This window comes from Hydra vulgaris, chromosome 08, assembly GCF_038396675.1.
Source record: "Hydra vulgaris chromosome 08, alternate assembly HydraT2T_AEP".
Classification (NCBI taxonomy): Eukaryota; Metazoa; Cnidaria; class Hydrozoa; order Anthoathecata; family Hydridae; genus Hydra; species Hydra vulgaris.
In genome coordinates, this window is record NC_088927.1 from 13,322,636 (window position 1) to 13,345,322 (window position 22,687).

The following is a 22,687-nucleotide window of genomic DNA, read 5'->3' on the forward strand; positions in this document are numbered from 1 at the left end:
AGTTTTTTTTGCTGACCTGATGCCAATCTCTCAAAGAATAAAGTTGGCAAAATATTGCTGTCCTCATTTCCCCTTATTCTGAGGGCTGAGCTATAACTTACTTTGATTGAATTTCTGTTAAATATTTTATGAAGTTTGTAGTTCACTGGAAAGTTCAAGTCATTTAATGCTAGTAAGGGACTTCCTATTTATGTTTCCACATTCTTACCGAATCGATGGGTATACCATATGATTTTTGGTTTGCAATTTTTGCTTTTAATTAAAATAATCTGAGGTTGGTGCTTAAGTGTATAATTGATATCCAGTTTTTTTTTAATGCTTTTTTGTGAGATGGAATAGCTTTATTGAGTTTTTTTAAATGTTTTTTTGTAAGGTGAAATAGTTTTATTGAAAGCAAAATCATTTAATGATGTGAATTAAACAAATTTATTCAATGATGTAACTGAAAGAAGTTTTAATTTCACAAAACAGTATTTCAATAAAATAAAAATTGTCAAATATTATGCATACGACAATTAAATCAAATATCAAGCAAATAGTATAACCAAACACAAATAAGATTAATTTGTTGCTTAGGTGCCATACCTTCAACCTATCAACAATATTTGATCATGAATTGAATCTCAATCAGTTAACCATGAAATTTAATTAACTAAGTTTACCATGAAATTTAAACAACTGAGCTAATATGAAATAAACCATGAAATTTAATCAGCCAAGATAATATGAAATTAATTAATAATTAAATAATATAAGAAACATAAAATTAGTTAAACAACTTTGATTAATTTTTTGTGCATAAATGCGCTTAAGGGTGGCCAAAAAATTTTTTCTTTGAATTTGATATCACACATCCTTTGAATTTGATATTGTACACCCTTTAAATTTAATATTGCACATCCTCTATTTAGTGAGGCTTAGTAAAAAGTAATTAAATATATATCAACAATGAATTCGTAAATAACTGTTATTTTCTGTATTTAACAACTGCTTGCTTATATATTAAATCTTCTGATGTCATTAACATCTTTCAGAAACTTTTCTGGTCTATCACCAACTTGTTATCTTCATTTATCTTGGTGTAACAATCCTTTTCATCATAGGTAACATCAAAAAATATAATCATCTTGGTGGCAAATTTTTGTTCATAGTTATGTCTTGTAGCAGATTTTCTATTTATGTGCTTAGATACTGTATATGCAGAGTATTCATGGAGCAGCATGCTTGTGAATATTCTTCAATTTAATTGCTACATAAGGCTTTGCTTCAGTTGAAATATTAGCCTTAAGCCAGAAAAGTCATAGTGAAAAATCAATGTGTTACAGGATCTTGAAATCTTGAAAAGTTGGTGTTTTGACTACTCTTTCATAAAAAATTTGAAGTAGGGCAAACTCTTTGTTGGCAACTGACTTGGTCCATGTGTTCTTGAAAGGAAAAGCCAAATGTTTAACAAGCCAAACATTCGTAGTTGAGGGTGTTGCTTTATCATCTTATGATAAGTCTTAAGCAGCCATTTTCTTAAGTAACATTAATTACATAAGTAACAACAATTTGATTTCTGTTATAATTAAATGTTTTTTTTTTTTTTTTTCTAGATTATAGATCCTCCCTCTGAAAAGAAAACGTCAAAAGAAATTTTAAATCTTTTAATAGGAAAGTTAAGATACTCAAAGCCTTATTATAATATGAAGCTAATGATTATTGGTTGTCAGCAGCAAGGAAAGACAACTCTACTTAAAAGGCTTAAAGGCGACAATAAATTTAATCTAGATATATCAACACAAGGTATGTGTTTGAATGCATTTGTATTTTTTTGTCATGGTTATAAAAACAGCAGTGTTTTTAGTCCAAGCAAACATTTGCTACAGTGGTTTAATAGTGCAATAGTGTTTAAAAAGATGCAGAAGCATCCATTAACACCATTAGGAAGTAGGATAAGTTTATTAAAGATTAAATTCAGATGGCTTGAGATGTTATCTGGGTAAAAAACTTTAGGGAATTTAAAAGTTTTTTTATATTGTTTTTCAAAAACTAATTACAAATTTTTAGTAAAGAAATATTTATAATTACAAGAATGAAAGTCCAACACATTTTTACACTCCTCAAAACCAAAAATATTATTTTGTATGCAAAATATTTAGTGGGCCTAGAGTGGTCAAAAATTAAAAAAAGGTTAAAAAAAAAGTTTTAAAACCAATTATTTACATATCTGCACCAACTCACAGTGGGCCAGCTATGGACAAAAGTTTAAATTTTGGCATGATCCAATTTGTCTAAAAATCATATACAATGTTCTATATATATAGCTTGTTAACGTTCTGGAGTTATTTTATTATATTTGTTGTTAAATAATTCTTAATCATCTTTCCGGAATGGCTTTATAGTAATTTAGTAAAAAGTTGACAATTTTTTAATAATTATGTTTACATTGTTACACAATTTTCTTTAATTATTTTTGCATAACAACAGTATTGATTGCTATTTTATTACAATTTAACATTTAAAATGTAATACTTAGCCACAGTTATGGATGCTAATGTCGTTTTAAGGTGTAATAAATGAATACTAGAATAGGTATAACAAAAGTTTAATTTTATTATTTAAATGGGCCAAATGAAATGCATCTTTTTTGGGGCGGGTTAGGACAGCATATAAATGGTCATAAACTGTTCTTTAACATGTAAGGAAGCCTAAACACTTGATTTTATGGATGTAGACAGACGTATTTAAGCTACACATTGATTACAAGTTGGTTGCTGAGGTACCAAATTTTACATAGCAACAACTTATTTTTACATTAACGTTATTTTAACAGTTTTTATACGTGTATTAAAATGAGATTCACACTTCTTATGGAAGTCATAATTTTAATTGGTTGCTATGGATACCTAATTTTTTGAATTATTTTTCATAACAAGAATATTAATTGCTATTTTATTACATTTTAACATTACAAAAGGTAATACTTAGCCACAGTTATGGATGCTAATGTTATTTTAAGCTGTAACAAATGAATAACAGAATTGGCATGACATAAAAGTTTCATTTCATTATTTAATTGTGCAAAATTAAAAAAAAAAAAAGCCGAGCTATTTTTTATTTTATTGTTAATATTTTCAGACATGGCGATCACAAAATTGGATATACGCATATTTTTACGTGAAAATAGTATAAGCATTTTTAACTCTAAAAGCTCATGAACAACCTTTAAGCTATTTAATTTGCAAACTAAAAGTGGATGTATTTCATCAGCAGTGATAAATTAAATTAATTCATCAAAGGATATAAAAAAAAATGGAGAATTGCATACAATAATAATACTTTATTTGAAAAAAAGTTCATGGATTGGTTAAATTAGAATTATATTGCTGTAGATGAAGAAGCGCTACCATCACTACCACTGCTCCCAGTTACTTCCAGTTCCATGGTAAGGCCAAAAGTACAATTTGAAAATGCTGGCACAAAAACCAAGCATAGAAGAAGTCTGGAACTAGTAGAGTCAAGAACATCAGAAGAGCTTATTTTATTAGGTCAAAAAGGCACAACTTCTAGGTCAAATGCTTAAAGCTGAGTCAGATGGGTCTTGCTCAGTGGCAACACCATATTTTCCTACGAAAGCTTTAGCTATTTTACTGGATTGTGGGTTAACTAAGCCGGACTACCAAACACTAAGAAATGAAGCCATGATTGTAGGGTCCAACATTTATCCAACTTAAAATTCTCTAAGGGATGAAAAAAAAACTGTATGCCACTAGAAATTGAAATTGTAGTGTCAGACTATTCAGCTAAAGTAAGTCTTCAAGCGCTTTTAGATCATACAGCTATTCGTTTGTGCCTGTTGCAAGAAGAAGTAATTAATTCATTCGATTTGTCATCTCTTAAATGGCTCACATTGCAACACAATATTGGATTTGATGGTAGTACTAGGCAGTCCATATACAAGCAGACTACAAATGGTGAAAGACACCTTGAAAGTGAACAAAGTATATTTCTCACATGCCTTGTTCCACTTGAACTATCTTGTGTTGTTGATGACTGTAAACAAATAATTTGTTGCAACCATAAGCCAACTTCAACATTGAACTGTCGTCCACTGCATTTTAAGTTTATTAAAGAAACAACAGAAGAAGAATCTTTTATTCAATAGAAGAAGAATCTTTTATTAGAAATGCAAATCTTGAACTAATTCAAGAGAATAACATCAGTATGTTGCATATCATTCAAATAACCATGGTTGATGGTAATGTGGCAACAGCCTTAAATGGTAGCAATAAATAAAAAAAATGGTAGCAATAAATAAAAATGCAAACTACTCTGGTCTTTGGTATGGTTTGTTATCATTACATGCATGGATTAGAACAATGGAATGCTGTCTTCATCTTGCTTACAACTTGGATAACCAAAAGTAACAGGCAAGTAGCACAAAAGAAAAGTTTTCTGTGACGACAAACAAAACAAGAATCCAAGATGCCTTTAAAAATCGCCTTGGATTAATTATTGATGTGCGTAGATCTGGTGGTTCTGGGACATCCAATGATGGAAATACAGCTCGTTGTTTTATCTAATTTGAAAATATTGTGACTGAAATTTTAAAGCTGGATGTACTACTGCTGAAAAAGTTGCATGTCATCTTGGCCACATTGTTGTTAGCTCTGCCAATTAATGCAGATGCATTTCAAAAGTAGTGTCTTGAGGTAAGTTTATTTGTTAATATTATTTTTATAATGAGCTGTTGCTAAGTTAGCCTTGTAATTACAGGATTGATTGCCTTTTTTAGGTGGCTCATTTGTTTGTACTGAACTACCCATGATATTACATGCCACAAAGTTTGCACAAGATACTATTACACGGACATGAGGCTGTGAGGAGAATGATCTTGCCTACTGGCACGCTCTCTTAAGAGGCACAGGAAGCACAAAACAAGGATTTCAAACGTTTCCGTGAAAATTGCACACGCAAATGCAGTCATTTGAAAACTAGCTACGATGTATTATGCCGACTTTTATGCTCATCAGACCCAATAATCAGCAGTATGAGGAGGTCAAATTTTTTAAATTCAAAATACCAACTCCCAGAAGGAGTTAATGATTTGCTTCAGGCTCTGACAATCGACTAAAATATGATTTCTTATTTTATGCATGTATGTATATTTTATAAATAGTTAATGTGTTTCAAATTGTCAATGTTTTATTGCAATATTTTTTGTTTTTATTATTAAAGATCTGAATATTTACCTAAAATTATTTACCTAAATATGTTAAACAATATAGTTATCCATAGCAACTATATTAAAAAGTTATGACTTCTCTATAAAGTATGACCTTGTATTGGTATTCATGCTAAATTTAGTGAATATAGCACTTGTAAAAAATCTGAAACTATCAAAATAGGTTGTTGCAATGTAAATTAGGTATCCATAAAACTTGGTAACCATGGCAACCAAATAATAAATATCCCCTCATAAAAAGAGCAAACCTAATATTAATGTGCAAACTAATTATATTGTATATAGCGCGTATAAAACATCTGCAACTGCCGATAATAGGATGTTGCTAAGCAAAATTAGGTAGACAGCAACCAAATATAAAAATACACTTTCATAAGAAGCGCAGACCTCATATTAGTACTCATGCCAAATATTGTAAATAAAGACGTAATAGTTAATTACTTACTTTTGTCCAATAAAAGTGAATTCAGGCCCACTGTGCAACTTTAGAGTAAATTTTTTTTTGGTATAGATGTGTATTAGGGTGTCCTAAAAAACAACATTTTTGAAAAATATATGCAGAGACCCCCTTAATGTGTTCTATTTAATGCAAAAACACTAGATTTAAAATTTTTTTGAATAAAAAATATTTTAAGGGGTCCCTCAAGACCCTTGAATATTTAATGGGTCCCTAATTATTTCAAAAAAGTTTTTTAAAAGTATGTCAACCTGGTACTCAAATGAAGCAAAATTATATAAAAATTTCAAAAATAATATTAAATTTGGAAAAATTTTAACTTATCAAAATTGTCATAAAAATACATAAAAAATGCATTTTTTTGTTTTTTGTTAAAAAACGTAATTTTTCAAGTAATAAAACCCAAATTAACAATTCTATATTTGAAATCTATATTATTTTTGAAATTTTTATATAATTTCGCTTCATTTGAGTACCAGGTTGACATATTTTTGAAAAATTTTTTTTTTGAAAATATTTGGGACCCATTAAATATTCGAGGGTCTTGAGGGACCCCTTAAAATATTTTTTATTCAAAAAAATTTTAAATCTAGTGTTTTTGTATTAGATAGAACACATTAAGGCAGCGTGGAAAATAACGGGCGGTCAACGGTCACTGACCGCCCGAAGTGACTAAAATTGTTATTTTGACCTCTCAAAACGAATTCTTCCCGGTCAAGGTTGACCGGTTGAAAAAAAGAGTTATATAACGTTTGACAAATTATCAGGATGCCTTTGAAAATGCATTTACCAAAATTTCATAAAATGCTACTTTAAATCGCTTCGTTAGTGAGTATTATAAATGACGTAAACTATTAATTTTTTTTGCTTCACTTATCAAAACTAATTTCATTTTATTGGTGGTGAAATCCATAACTGCTTTTTTCATAAATGATTGAAGTTCTTATTTTATTATTGTTTTAATAATAATATAATATTAACTAAGAACATTTTTTTATTCCTACATTTTATTTATATATTCTTTATATCATTTTATTTATTTTTCTTTTTTTCTACCTTTTGCTTTTACATTTTACCTTTCGCTGCCAATTGCAATGAAAAAATACCTTTATCTTTTATTTTTAGTTTCATTTATCCGTAGTCAACAAAACTTACAAAGTATCGACTAAGAGCCGCACACCAAGCCCTTCTGTGATGAAAATAAATTTTTTCAGATTTCAATTGGTTAAGACTCCGGAAAATAGAAAGTTCGTATTTGAAATTGTCGAGGTTCTTATGTTCTCTATTTTAAAGACTCTTTGTTCGGTTGACGCTGAGTGACTGAGAAGTTAACTTTATTATTTAGATAAATTTAAAATTACCAAATGCGCGTTTGTTTATTTTTTCTACTATTAAAATCTTAAAAATATATATATTGTAGTATAAAGTTTCGTTTTAAGTAACACAAATAATTTTGATAGTATTTCATAAAACGATTGTCATGATTTTATTAAATATTAGTTCAGCATCTGCCGGCAAGAGGCATTAACATTATTATCAACTAAATAACATTAATAGTTTATAAAATGATTTTAAACAAAAATGAATGAAAGATATAAAATGATACAAATGAGATATAAAATGCAATCATTTTTCATATAAAGTGCAATCATTTTTCTTTTTCAATGTCGGTAACGACTGAAGTTCTTATTTAACCATTATATAAAATTAATGTAACTAAGAACATTTTCTCCTTTTTTTTCATTCATTTTTCTCGTAACCTTTTCCCGCAATATCTGAAGTCATAGCAATGAATGAGTTATTTTTAAATAAATTTCAAATTAACAATTGCGAATTTGAACATTTTTTATATTACTAAATTATAAGAGAATCGTCAAACATCAGCACTTCAAAATGGAGGCGACTAAAAAGAGACAAACAACACTTTCATTTTTAACACAAGCAGGATCGGAATTAAAACCACCTGTTGAAAAGAAGAAAAAACTCAATAGTTGAAAATAACAGCTAACAACAGCTCAAAAATGGGTAAACCTACTCTTGCAAAATATAATGCAAATGAATGGCTAGAGATATTATATAATTAAAAAAGAAGCTATATTTATTATCAGTTTCGATCCTACTCCAATAGGAAAGACCGAGATATGCGTTGAGTGTTCTTTTCTTTCTATTTCTTATCTTGAATACGGAACATCTGAAGGAGTTTTTAATAAAATTAGTCAATCCCTTGAATCAGAAGGTATCGAAAATTTTAAAACTAAATTAGTTGGTTTTGGTGCTGATCGCGCAGCTATAAATAGAGGAAGTAGAACAAGTGTAAATGTATTACTTCAGAAAGAAATTCCATGGGTAACTTTTGGTTAGTGTGTTGCACATCGCCTTGAGTTAATTTGCACAAATAAAAGCGTTTAATGATGTCAATAACATCATTTTGAAAATGTATAACATTTATAAAAATCCCTAAAAAAGTTACGACAGTTAGGAAAGCCTATTGCTATCCTTGAAGAGGGTAATTCAATTGACATTGCAGGTATTCGCCCCAAAAAAGCATCAGGTATATTGGATTTTTTTTTTCAATTTTAACTATAAAAAATACTTTATAAAACAATATACTTTATTAGATGCTGGTTTTTTATACAACAAAAGTTCTTTATAAAACAGTATTTTGAGCAATAAAAACTTTTTATAAAATAAAATACTTGTGCAATAATAAATAGGAACACGATGGATTGCACATAAAATTCAAGCACTTGAGATGATCTTAGACAAATATGGAGTATATATGAAACATCTCGAAAACATGACTGCAGATTTCAGTTTTACTCAAGCAGAAAGAGCAAAGTTTAAAGAGTATCATCAGAAGTGGAATCATGGACGAATACCTCTTTATATAGCATTATTCATAGAAGTTTTATCGCCAGCAAACTTGTTATCTTTATCTTTTCAATTCCGTAGCATCATCTAGATTTATTAAACAAACTAAAAAACAGTTAAGTCGCTTGAAGAAAAAAGAATTTGCGGATTTACCAACAGTCAAACGTTTCCTTGCAAAAGTAAAAAACAACACTGGAAAGTATTCATTCCAGGATGTTGAGCTTCATGACTTTACAAACGCACTAACTTTAGTTAAGAATTCGAAATCAATGATTGTAGCGTTAATTGCCGAATCCATAGAAGAGCGTTTGGGAACACAAAATACGGTTCCTGATATGTATGGAATGTTTATCCTAAACACTGGTGGCTGGTTTCAAAATAACACCAATAATTCATTTGCTGACAATAACATTGAAAAATTGTATGACTTTTATAATATGCCGTTACGTTATGCTGGCTTCACTGGGAGTGTAAATAATATGTTTGATGCTTGGCATAACTTAGTTGATTACGCTGTCAAATATTTGGCACCAGATAAAACTGAGTACCGTAAAGTATGGTACCAAATTTTTTCGAGTTCTATGAAAAAAGTGCGGAGTCCAGTTCTACTTCTTGTTGAACTGCTGTTCGTATTGCCTATTTCGAATGGAAAGGTTGAGCGTCTTTTTTCTCTTATTAATAGAATTAAAACTGACACAAGAAATCGCTTAACTGAAAAACGGCTCAATAATTTAATTCGGGTGTGCACTGATGAAACAAATAGTGAAGAATTTGATGTGAATCCTGCCATTGAATTATGGGCCGAAGATACGTTGCGAAGGCCTACACAAGAAAGTCGAAAAATTTATTCAAAAAAAGAAAAGAAAAAAACAACTATAAAAACATTAATTGATTTAGAATTGTCATCAGACGAGTCTTTAGATTTAAAATCGTCTTTCGATGAAACTTTGGTTAATAAATCAGATGAAACGTATCTTTAAAAAAACATTTTTAAGTTATATAAAACTTTGTTTTTTGTAACTTAGGCATTTATTATAGTAGTATTACATAAAATGATACTTGATTAAGTATTCAGTTTAAATTTTTTTGATATAACATAAAAATGTGTATTTTTTATTATTTAAAAAAATAGAATACAATTAAAAAAGGAATACGAGTTCGTTCATTTTAAAGTATCAAGTTATTGTTTTATTTACAAAGTTTCGTCATGCAAAATAATTGCTACGATAAAAATTTAAAACAAAAAAAAAAATTAAAATTTTGACCGCCCAAAAAAAACAACTGACCGTCAATTTTATGTATTAGCCGGTCAGTTTGACCGCTCGCCTTTGATTTCTTATTTTCCACGCTGCATTAAGGGGGTCTCTGCATATATTTTTCAAAAATGTTTTTTTTTTGGATTCCGTAATATGTATGTATAAATTTATTTATTTGAATATGTTGTTTAGGTATTGATATTGAAGAGGTCATTATATCCTTTCAGAAAAAGGAACCTTTTGTTTTTCAAGTATGGGATTTTGCAGGACAAGAAGATTACTTTGCAACCCACCAGTGTTTTCTATCTTCTTCATCTTTATATCTATTAGTTTGGGATGTAACTAAAAAAGATGAATTCGTCCAACTACTTCAACCATGGATTGAGAATTTAGTAGCTTGAGTAAAAGTTTTTTATATTATTGTTGTTGGTACAAAGTTAGACCTCCTAAATAATAATGACCTAGATAAAGCTTGCAATCTTATGAAAACCGAGATTAAAGCACTCATAGAAACTATTCCTGTTGTTAGAAATTTAAAAGATGAGGATAAATATTTTTCTGGTAGAATTAAAATTTGTTTTGTTTCTCTGGACACAAAGTGTCAAAGTTATTCTAAAGGTAAGTTGTTTTTATTCATTACTGTTTTTTTGTTGATTTTGGTGAAAATTAGTGATTTTGCCGGTTAACCGTTTCAAAAACCGGATAACAGTTCGAATCATTTTGCGGTTAACCAACTATTCGGTTACGGAGGGGGGGGGGGGGGGGTTAATAAAAGGGGGGGGGGGATTTTTTATAAAAAATTTTAATTTATAAATTCAAATTAAAAAGTTTTTTACAAAACACGAATAAAACTTTTTAATTCTAGCGCGGCTTGCTGTCAAATGCACATTTTCTATCAGCCGTTTTATCATAATTTCAATATAATTTAAATTGCTTTTACTTTGGTGAGAAATAAACTAAGTTCGACGATTTTTAAAGCTTGTTTTCACTGAACTTTTTGTTTTTATTTATGACTGATATAATTATTTTTTAATTTTTAGGCCGATTTTCATAGAGTTTTTTTTTAAATCTAAGATATAAATTTAACTTTGATAACAAGTAAAAATTAATAAACGAGGGGGGGGGGGTCTTAATAAGCTTGGGGTGGGTGGGAAAAATAATCAAAAATTAATAAGGGGGGGGGGGGAACTTTTATTAGGAACTCGAGAGTAAAAACATGAAAAAAGATATAAAAGACATATATTTTTTATATTATAATATACCATTTTTAATTATATAATTAAAACAGGTAGGAATATATTCCTTGTACTTTTTTTTACTTGTACATTATTAATAATGTACAAGTATTGTTTAATTATCGGCATTATCATTCATCTCGACATCAATGCTAAATTGAATTTCATCATCATCATCATCATCATCATCATCATCATCATCATCATCATCATCATCATCATCATCATCATCATCATCATCATCATATTCTTCTTCTTCGTTATCATCAACCAAGTTTCCACGTAATTCTGAATTTTCATACAGAAAAACCAGCATCTCTGCATGTTCTGGCGTTAATTGATGTCTTTTCTTTGTGATAACATTTCCGGTGGTTGAAAATATTCGCTCACTCGGACAGCTGGTTGCTGTGATGCAGAAAAGCTGTGCAGCCAAACGAGAAAGAAGGTTGAATCGAGAACTATTCAACTTCCACCACATTAGTGGATCTCCCGTGAGCGGTTCAGCAGCTTCTGCTATATAAATATGCATTTCCTGACAAAAAGTTGTTGGTAGTGAGCTGGCATTTGTTGTTGGCTTGTATATACGCAAGAGTAAATCAACTTTTTTTTTACTTGTGTGAAAAGCATCAAAGACTTTGCATTTCGATGATGCAGAAGTGATTGCAGCAGGGCCCATGACAGGTTGCTGCTGCAAGATAGCCTGCAATTCTTCCGCATACGTTATCACACTTGCTTTTTCTTCGGTGGTCAGAAATGGGAGGCTTTTGAATCAAGGGTCCAAGAGGGCAGTAACCATGCCTAAATAGCAAGGAAAATCATTGCTAATACTGCTAACCAAACCAAACCGTTGCTTTATTTCACTTTGCAGCTTTTCTTTCAGCTGTACAGCAGCCCACGTGTCGTTCTCATCATCCGGCTTAAGAAAATCTAGCAATCCGAAAATTGCTGGATAAATCGCTGAGTATGAAACATACCGCTGACCACTCCAGCGAGTAACCTGGTCAGCAAAGGGTTTTAAAACTTCCACCACTGTTTGCGCAACGCCCCAATGGTCAGCGTTGGGGATGCCACACTTTGATCTAGCCATGTCTTTCTTCACTTGAGGATCCTTTAGAAAAGATGTTCATAAAAATAAAAGCTCACAAGCTTTCATTTACAATCAATAATCAATCAATTATTTATAGTTAATTATAACAATTTATCTTACCTGCATTGCCGCAATGATGTTCTGTTGTAGCCTCACCATTCTTTCTGCCATATGGATTTTGCTGCTCCACCTGGTTTCACAGTCCATGATAGGGCGGATAGGCTTTGGAAGTCTAGATACTGCAGTACCACGGTTTTTATAATTCCTCTTGATTTCGTCTTTCTGAATTTGTTTGAGGACATTCCAGGACGGATTCGAACTTCGGAAGAACTGTGCCACTCTTTGGATGGCTGCTAGAGCACCCCTAACTGCCTGGATAGCATTGATGCTGTCATTAATGGCCAATTGGCTTGTATGACCGACACACCTTACCATATGCTGTACACGTTTGCTTGAAGTTAGTGTCAGCACAATGTTTGCAGCATTATCTGACACCACTGCAAAGGCTTCTGGAATTTGCCAGGCATCCATTGCAGCCTCCAAACTTTTCTGTAGGTTGACGCTTGTGTGACGCTCCTGGGAGTGAACCAAATTGATAACATAACTGACAAGGTTCCAGTTCTTGTCAATTAAATGAATTGAAAAAGCTATGAAGCTTTCGTTAGAATTTGATGTCCAGCCATCTGTTGTGAGACAAGGATATATGTTTAATTGTCCCATAATTGTGTGAACTTCTGAAAAAATGGCAGCCTTTCTTGCCTCAAATTGCAAAGCTATTCGTGAGACAATTGATGTGTATCCTATTGGTGGAGCACCTGTAAGTAAAATGTAAATAATGTAATAAAGTTATGGAAATAATGGAAATTATCATATTAATATAAGATATTTTATTTGCATTACTTTTCAAGTGTTAGTTACAATTCAAAATACGCTAATAACATTTAAAAATGCTGTTATTAGAACAGCCAGATATCTACTATGCAAAACTTATATATATATATATATATATATATATATATATATATATATATATATATATATATATATATATATATATACATATATATATATACATATATATATATATATACATATATATATATATATATATATATATATATATATATATATATATATATATATATATATATATATATATATATATATATACATATATATATATACATATATATATATATATACATATATATATATATATATATATATATATATATATATATATATATATATATATATATATATAAAAATAATAAATTAATAAAAAAAAGTGGATCCAACCTGGATACAAAAATTGTGCCACTGCACGGAATCCTCTCCCTAAGACAAAACTGATAGGACGTAGATCTTGAATGCACATCATTGCCAACTTGTTGCGGTACTCTTCTTTTTTGGCACGATTCATAACCACAGTTGTTGTGTTAAAATACGTACTTATGAAGGTATTTCTAGCACTTGTTGACGAACCTGCTCTAGATCTTCCAGCAACAACCAGATTAGAAGGATGACGCAATTTTAAGTGATTCTGCATTGCAGATGTACTTCCTCCTTTGCACGATATTTTCTCACCACACACATTACACACAGAAAAATTACTGTCAACTTTTTTAAAAAAATTCCATACAATACTCTTTTTAAGACTAGACATTATGCTCTAAACAAATAAATCCATTGTCATATAGAAAAATTAAAATGATGACATATTCATGCTATTAAATTAAAAAAGTTAAGGTCATAACATTAGTTACATAACTAAACTATGTAATTTTTCTGCAGAAATAGAACATTAAGTCAAGATGTTTTCTTTTCTTTACTTAACAAGAACTTGTCTCTTACAAAATTATCATCATAATTTTTACTAAATCGTACACCTCAAAAATTACCATTAACACCCACCTAAACATATTTACAATTTCATATTAACCCTATAAATTACACATAAAACCATACAAACATATAAACAACCACTATCAAATATATATGCACTATAATTACAAAACCACTTGACGTCACGGAACATTGTAACGTTTAACTTAATATAATTACAAACTATAAGTCCTGCAAATTTTTCTTATCAAAATGTTTTAATATCAGCGGATTTTTAAAAGCATTCTCTCATATAAAAGCATTTGATCAGAAAAAGAAAGATGTTATAAAGTTTGCGTGTATTTAATTAATAAAATTTAATTAATAAAATTAATAAAAATTGCGTGTATTTAAAAAACTTATTGTTATGCGGACATAGATAGAAACATGGATAAACTTGAATGTTCTCAAAACATCTTGGTCCGGAAAGATAATTTAAAGAACATTTGATAACACTAAAATACCGCCAAATCTACAAATAAACGAATTCTACTGGTTCAAAAAACACGCTGAGTAAGCAAAAAAAGTTCCAGAATATTCCGAAAAAACTTTCTTAAAAATGTATTGTTTAAGTTGCATAAGTAATAAGTAATACTTCGAGATTTCTATTGTAAATTGTTATAAGAATATATTATCAAACAAAACTGATTAAATTAACATTTAAATTAATAAAAGAAATTTATTATAATCTTTAATCAATTAAGATTTGTCAAACAATAAGCGTCATAAGTAAGTTGTTACTTTCTATAAAAATTTTAAGTCGGTTTTTATTATCCGAAAATAGATATTCGATATTCGAAGAAAATCCGGTTAACCGAAAAACCGGATAACCGGCGAATTCACTAGTGAAAATGCAGAATTTGTTTTTATATCAAATCAGTTTTTGATATTTTTTTTGTTGATTATATGCTGTTTATTGGTTAAATTTAAAATGCTTAACTTCACTGTGTGACAAAATGATAAGGCATCTTCAAAAATTTTGAAAAACCCAAGTGCACAAGAACTTACAATATAATTTTAACATTATATGATAATGTTTGGACCATACAGGAATAATGACAATTTAAAAATTCATTTTTTTAATGCAACACTTTTACAAAAAACATTTTATTTACAAACTTTAGTTGTGGGCAATGACAAACATTTAGTTGATGTAAACACCACAGATTATGATTTAACTATAAACTGTGGGGAAATGACAAAAACTTAGCTTAGATTTTTTTATTAAGTAAAATTCAAAATTTTATTTTTTTAAGTTTTTTAATTTTAAGTTATAAATTTTTATTTTTTTATTTTATTTATAAAGTAAAATTAAAAATTAATAATGAATTGTGCTGCACCATTGAGTCCAGAAGAGAAAAAAGTGCTCTTTACCTTAGCAAAAATTTGTTATTCCATTAGTTGTATGGCTAGAGCCATTAAATTTAGAGACACAGCCAAACTGTGATTAGAAACTACTTTAATAGTCCTCATAAACATAAACAGAGTCATAAACATGCAAAGTCACAGACGTCCATCAACATTGAGTGACTGTGATAAGCAAAAGTTGTTGAGATGAGCTTCAAATTCTTCATTAATAGCACATCAAATTGCTATAGAAGCAGGTGTAATTGAATATCTACCTACAATTCAGCAAGCTATTTGTCATGCTTTTCACCTTTCACACAAAAAAACTTCAGCGAAAACCACCATTGACAGCAAAACACACAAGCCATCAAATGAGCATTACAAAGGACCACATAGCATGAAAAGAAGTAGCAATAAATAGTATTTTCTAGCAAAAAATGACTTTGTCTTGATGGGCTGCTTATGGAATTCTTATTTTCACAATTTAGTGAAGAACTAATAACATAGCATTGGCGTCAAATTGGGTAAATCAGAAGTTCATTTTATTGACGGAAAAAATTTTCGTCAATAAAAGGCAAAAGACTATCTTTTAATTGTTCAAGAATTTTTATGATGTGAAGCATCTGGCATTGATGGTAAAAACTTTGTTTTTCAGCAAGATAATGGTAGCGTTGATACAGCTAAGATAGTAAAGGATTATTTCAACAACATTGAAATTTAAACATTAAAACAGCCAGCTAGATCCTCAGACCTGAATTTTATTAGGAATGCTTAGAGACAGCTGGCAAATGTAGTGTTTGTAGGTGCCATTTTGTCACACTGAAAAAACGTTTTTTTTAAAAAAATAAAAGTGAATCATCTTTATCATAACTTTTTTTAAACTTGTAAAACTTTTGTTGTATAGTGTTGTAAACCCTTTTCTTTCATTTACAATAAAAATTAGTTTTTAAATATAAATGTATAGTATAGTTTTTAAAATATTTTTGGGGTGCCTTATCATTTTGTTGTGCAGTGCATATAGCATGTTTAGAAAGAAAAAATCATCAAGCAATTTGGAGAAACTGTTTCTTTATGATTTTTTTTTCTTCATGTTATGTTTATCTTAAAGTAAAGATGTGACACCTGCAGTAACTTTAACATTTTATTTATATCATGTTTATCAAGAAAGCATTAAAATTTGTGAATATTTTTAAAAACGTTTACTTATGAAATTAAAATTAAAATATATTTGAGTATATGACAATAAAATTTAAAAAGTATAAATTAAGAACATTAAGAAAAATAACATTATTTGTTTTACATTTTCCCCCTACCATATCTTTCATTGAATGTTTATCAACTTTGAAAAACAAACTATTAAATGCTTATTTACTCTAACACATAATGTATTGTTGATGCCTAGAAAAGGGTGGTTTAGTAGGATACTTAATACTATGTTTGACCTTGATTTTTATTGCTGCTCATTGAATTTACCAATTGGACAGAAAGTTCTTATGTTTTAGAACAAAGTTTCATAATTCAATTTGAAAAACAAACACCTTTTTATCACAGAAACACCAATTAAAACCTCTGCATTAATATAGTTATTAAGAAAAAAACTCAACAGGTAAGAAGTTTACCTTATTAGAGAAAACAGAATTTCTTTTATTTGTCAGTCTCAGTTTGATCAGTGCTTCAATAGTTTTTGATCCCTCCTGAAAAGAAATTAAGTACATCTTCATTGATCAACAGCTAGTCTACATTAGTGAGTGTTCAAAGTCATACATTTGGAATAAACATTTATCCCAAATGTATGATTTTAAACCATCATTCCTTTCTTGTTGACTATTTTCATCTTGAAAGGATTATGTTTACTCTAATAATGCACTGATATAGTGTACATCTTTTGTAAAGATCTTCTTTTTTGACAGATTTCGTGCTATTCTCAGACTTATAAATTAATTTAGCCTACTATCATCTCCTTCATGTTGACTATTTTTAACTATGTATGTATCATCTCCTTTATGTTGACTATTTTTAACCATGTATGTATCATCTCCTTAATGTTGACTATTTTTAATCATGTATGTATCATCTCCTTTATGTTGACTATTTTTAACCATGTATGTATTTTCCTTTAAAAGAATAATAGTAATAGCAAAAAATTCTTAAAAAGTATTTAAAAAAAACTGATAAAATCATTATTATTTAAAATTCACAAAAACTATATTAAAAACAAACTATAGGAACAAATATAAACAATATTATATGCAACAGTTAAAAAGATCTTTTTAAAAACATCTGTAAAGAAAAAAGTCACAATTTAAAGTCAAATTTTTTATAATATGATAAAAAAAAAACTTATTGAAAATAAAAGTCAGTTTTATCATAATATAAATCTAATAAATAATAACATAGTAACTTTATTTTATTTTTAATAAATATTAACATAGTAAGCACATAATTTTATTTAAAACAAATACTAATATAGTTAGCACCTCATTTTGCTTAAAACAAATACTAACATTGTAAGCACCTCATTTTATTTAAAATAAAATACTGACATAGTAGGCACCTCATTTTATTTAAAACAAATGCAAAGTAGGAACAGTGCAATTTATAAGCGATATTTATTTTAAAGAGCAATAAAAAACAAGTTTTATCTTTAAAAAAAATTTAGAATTTAATGTCATTAGAAAATGTCTTTAAAAAAACTAAGCAAACAGTGTGACCATAATTGCATCCTAATTTTTAATTTAAAGATTATTTAAAACAGTTAGTATCTTTGATTTGTTGTAAAGTTTCAATCTGTAGGTTTATTTTAAGTTGTTTAAATTTAAATTATTTTGTTTTTAAAAATCTACAATAGAAATAAAAGAAATTAAGAAGATATTAGCATCACATCAATGTCAATAACAGAATCTGCAACATTATCAACAGATTATAAGCAAGATCAAGTATCATAGCAAAGTCTTTTGTATTGTTTTTATATTGTGTCATAATATAAACTATTATTAAAAATAATAGCACTTAAAATTCATATCTATATATATATATATATATATATATATATATATATATATATATATATATATATATATATATTAATATAGATGATTTCGGTCTGTATCATGATGACGGGGCTAGCGATTATTTAAAGACAAAAATTGCCAGCAAATAGAGAAAATCAAATAACATTTTGTAAAAATTTTAAAAGGTAACGATCTTCTTATTTCTATCCAATCCAATATAAAAATAGTTAACTATCTCGACGTGGCATTAGATCTCAATAACAATTCTTTTCTACCATACTGTAAATGCGACTACCATACTGTAAATGCGAAATAATGTTTACTCTGATTCAAACCATCCACCTAGTATTATCAAAAGACTCCCTTGCACTGTTGAATTGAGATTATCTGCCACCTTAGTAAATGAATCTGTTTTTTATAATGCTATCCCACCTTGCGAAGAAATTTTAAAAATGTGTGGCTATAATTATAAACTAAAATACCAACCTCAAGTTACCTTGACTAAAAACAAAAATCAAAAGCAGAAAGTCATATGGTACAACCCTCCATTCAGTTTGAATGTGGAAACAAAAATAGGCAGTCGTTTACTAGCATTAATTGACCTGCACTTTCCAGTAAACCATAAATTTCACAAAATATTTAACAGAAACTCAATCAAAGTTAGTTATAGCTGTATGCAAAATGTAAAGTCTATAATTAGTTCACATAACCACAAGATTTTACACAGTAATGCAAATTTGAATGCGAGAACTTACAACTGCATTACAAAAGCTGCTTGCCCATTAAATAATCAGTGTTTATTAAGTAATATTGTTTATCAAACTACTGTGATTGATGAAAATCCGAAACCTAAAGAAAAAGAAAAAATATATGTCAGTATCAGCGAGATACCATTCAAGCTTAGATACGCAAATCATTTAAAATCTTTTAATGCTGTGAAATACAAAAATGATACCGAGCTTCCTAAGGAGATTTGGAGTTTAAAAGAAAAAAACATGATGCACACAATAAAGTGAAAAATTATAAAACGCTGTAAACCTATTAAAACAACATCTAAAATTTGTAACCTCTGCCTTCATGAGAAATTTATAATTTTATGTCACAAAGAAAACAACCTGCTCAATAAAAAAGTCGAAATATTATCTAAGTGTCAACATTCCAACAAATTTCCACTGTACTCTTTTGATACTGGAGACAAAATAGTTACATCTTTTATTACATGAGAAGACGTTCTACCATAATTTTTAGTTTATTTGTAAAAGAGTTTGCTTTTAAAAGGTTTTTTCTAACGTTTTTTTTTTAATGTCTTTAATAGCTAATGATTGCTGTGTATGGCACGAAACTTTAAGTACTATTAATGTTGCTTTTCATTCAAACAAAATTTAAATATTTATGGCTCTATTATAGTAATATCGAGCACTGTTTTACATTTAAGAGTTTTTGTATTATTTTAGCATAATATAATACATAAACAACCAATCAATATACAGGCTTTGGCAGGAGTAAATGAGTGCATGAGCTATAAATAACTGGTCTAAATCTGTTTTAGCGGGCCCGCATAGCCTGCTTGAAAGTCTTGCACAGGCTTTTTTGAAAAATGAAAATTATTATGTTTTGCTAAAAAGTTTTATTCTAAAATTTTATTTTGTTGTTTTTCATGCCAGGTATAGTAACAATTTTAATTGTAATAATAAATGTTTTTTTAGCAATAAAAAGCCATAGAAAAACAACTTGCAAAAAAAACAACAACCTAATGTTTTTTTTAAATAATTTTTTATATATATATATTTTTTTTTAAACGTCTTCGTTTCCAACAAGGCTGCAAGCAGCCACTAATTAAGGTTGGAAGTTACTGAAAGGAAAAAGATGAAGATTGTAGAGCAAGATAACGATTGACAGACGACTTAAAGGATTGCAAATTATATAAATCAGGAAAGCAAGATGAAGGAAGCGAATTCCAGAGCTGATGTTCGAGGAAAATAACTAGACAAATAAGCGCTTTTGGAGCACTTAGGAACAGTTACAGAAAAAGGATGACACTTAATTGAATGACGAGTAACACGAGAATGAATTTTAGTAGATGGCACAAGAGACGCTAGCTCTTTAGGGCAGTGCCCATTATAGTATTTGTAGAAAAGAGAAAGAGAAGCAACATTACGACAATGTGATAATGGTTGGAGGTTGGCTGCTAGAGCAGGTCCAACTATATTTACAATGCGTTTTTGCACCTTGTCTAAAAGAGAAAGGGCATCATTAGAAGGTCCGCCCCAGTTATGGCAACAGTATTCCATACAAGGCCGGATTTGAGATTTATAGAGATAGAGAATAGAATCCAAAGTAAGAAAGTGACAAGCTCGATAAAGAGATGCAACCTTAGCAGATGCTAATTTTGCAACTGATTTGATATATGTTTTCCAAAAAAGATTGGAAGTAAGAGTTAACCCTAGAAGATGAAGAGTGGATGACTCATCGAGTACATCACCTTTCATAAATATAGGAAGATCTAAATTATTTCGATAACGATTGGCTGAAAAAAATTGAGTTTTATCTGAATTAAAGTTCACCAGCCACTGTGAGCCCCATGCTGTAGCAGAAGTAAGATCCTTTTCAAGCTCAAATGCCCCCTCCAAGCAATCAGAGGGTGTTGGTTTCTTATCACAACAAGAATAAATGGTAGTATCATCAGCAAACAATTCCACCTTAGATGTGAGAATATCTGGAAGATTGTTAATGTAAATTAAAAAAAGTATAGGGCCAAGGATAGAACCTTGAGGAACCCCTGAAGTTACAGAATAAGATGAAGAGTGCTGTCCATCAAGACAACTTTTATACTACGATTGGAAAATAAGGATTCAGTAATCTTAAAGATGTTGCCAGATACACCATAAGAAAAAAGCTTATGGAGAAGACCAGCATGCCAAACTTTATCAAAAGCTTTTGAAATGTCAAGAGCGATGGCCTTTACCTCTCCACCTTTATCTAATGCACGATAAAACCTATCAGTTATTACTGTTAGCAAATCAGCTGTAGAACGAGAAGATCGAAATCCATATTGATGGTCAGCAAGTAAGTTATTAGATTCAAGATGAGAAATTAAGTGTTTGTTAATTAAAGATTCAAAAACCTTGCATGTGATAGGAAGAAGACTAATGGGACGGTAGTTAGACGAATCAGATCTCTCTCCAGAATTTTTGAAGATAGGGATAACAGATGCCGCTTTCCAGCAGGCTGGAAAACAAGACTCTTATAAGCACTTGTTGAATAGTTTTGAGAGTATAGGCGACAGCTCCGGAGAACACTCCTGCAAGACAATAACAGGTATGTTGTCCGGGCCGCAAGCTGTAGAAATATCTAGACAGGAAATCACTTTAGATACAGAAGCTGGAGTGATATGAATGTCAAGCAATAGATCAACCTGTTTGTTGGCAATATCAGGTAGAACGCAACTAGTGGAATCAAGAGATGACATTGATGAAAAGTTTTTAGCAAACAATTCAGCTTTGTCTTTAGGTGAGGTGACAAAGTCTGAACCATACAAGAGAGGTGGAATTATAGATTTGCCCTTATTATTGATATTATTAAAGATTCTCCAGAAGTCACGAGAGGCTAATTTTTGTGATGAAATATAAGATTTTTATGACCAGAGAATAGCGGGCTTTGGCATCAGAGAAAACCTTTTATCAATGGTTTTTAGCATTAGTAAACAGACGTTTGTTTTCTGAAGAAATGTTTTGCTGATAGATAATGAAGTAATGGTTTCGATTGGAAAATGCAACAGCACAATGTGAGGAAAACCATGAAGAAGAGTGAGGCTTGTGAAGAGTGAGGCTTGACCTGGAACCGTCATGTGGGAATTAAAGATTCCATGCCAGCCTGAATCCAACAATTTATGTAAGAAGTACATTTGTCATCAGTAAGACGAATGATTTCTACCCAAGGGCCGTAACGAAGAAAATCATGGAAAAAGAGTGCAGTCTTGAGATGAAGGAGAGCGATATAGAACAAAGAGAAAGGCAACAGAGTGAAGTGGTGCTAAACGAAAACACATGAAAGAATAGTCTGTGGATTCAAACCTAGTTTCACGACAAATAGGTGAATTCTTACGAATGTAAATGCCCAGGCCATGCATGTGACTATTGGAGTCTTTACGAATTAAAGGAAGATAACCATCAACACTAAGGTCACAAGATGAGACAGCTGAACTCAAATTAGTCTCACAAAGAGCAAGTAGGTCTGGTGAACTTTGCATGAGATAAGACTCAACAGAAGAAAAGTTACTTCAAAGACCACAAATATTGGTGAATGATAGGTT

The 22,687-nt window shown here is 29.9% G+C and overlaps 1 protein-coding gene across 1 annotated transcript in view; it reads left to right on the forward strand.

The window, feature by feature from the left end:
- Nucleotides 1-22,687, forward strand: part of LOC136083035 (uncharacterized) — a 69,809-nt gene that overhangs the window by 23,543 nt on the left and 23,579 nt on the right. The window contains exons 8-9 of the mRNA XM_065802444.1: nucleotides 1,596-1,785; nucleotides 10,004-10,429. Of these exons, the coding sequence (XP_065658516.1) occupies nucleotides 1,596-1,785; nucleotides 10,004-10,212 (399 nt within the window). The 3' untranslated portion in view covers nucleotides 10,213-10,429. The remainder of the gene's footprint in view (nucleotides 1-1,595; nucleotides 1,786-10,003; nucleotides 10,430-22,687) is intronic.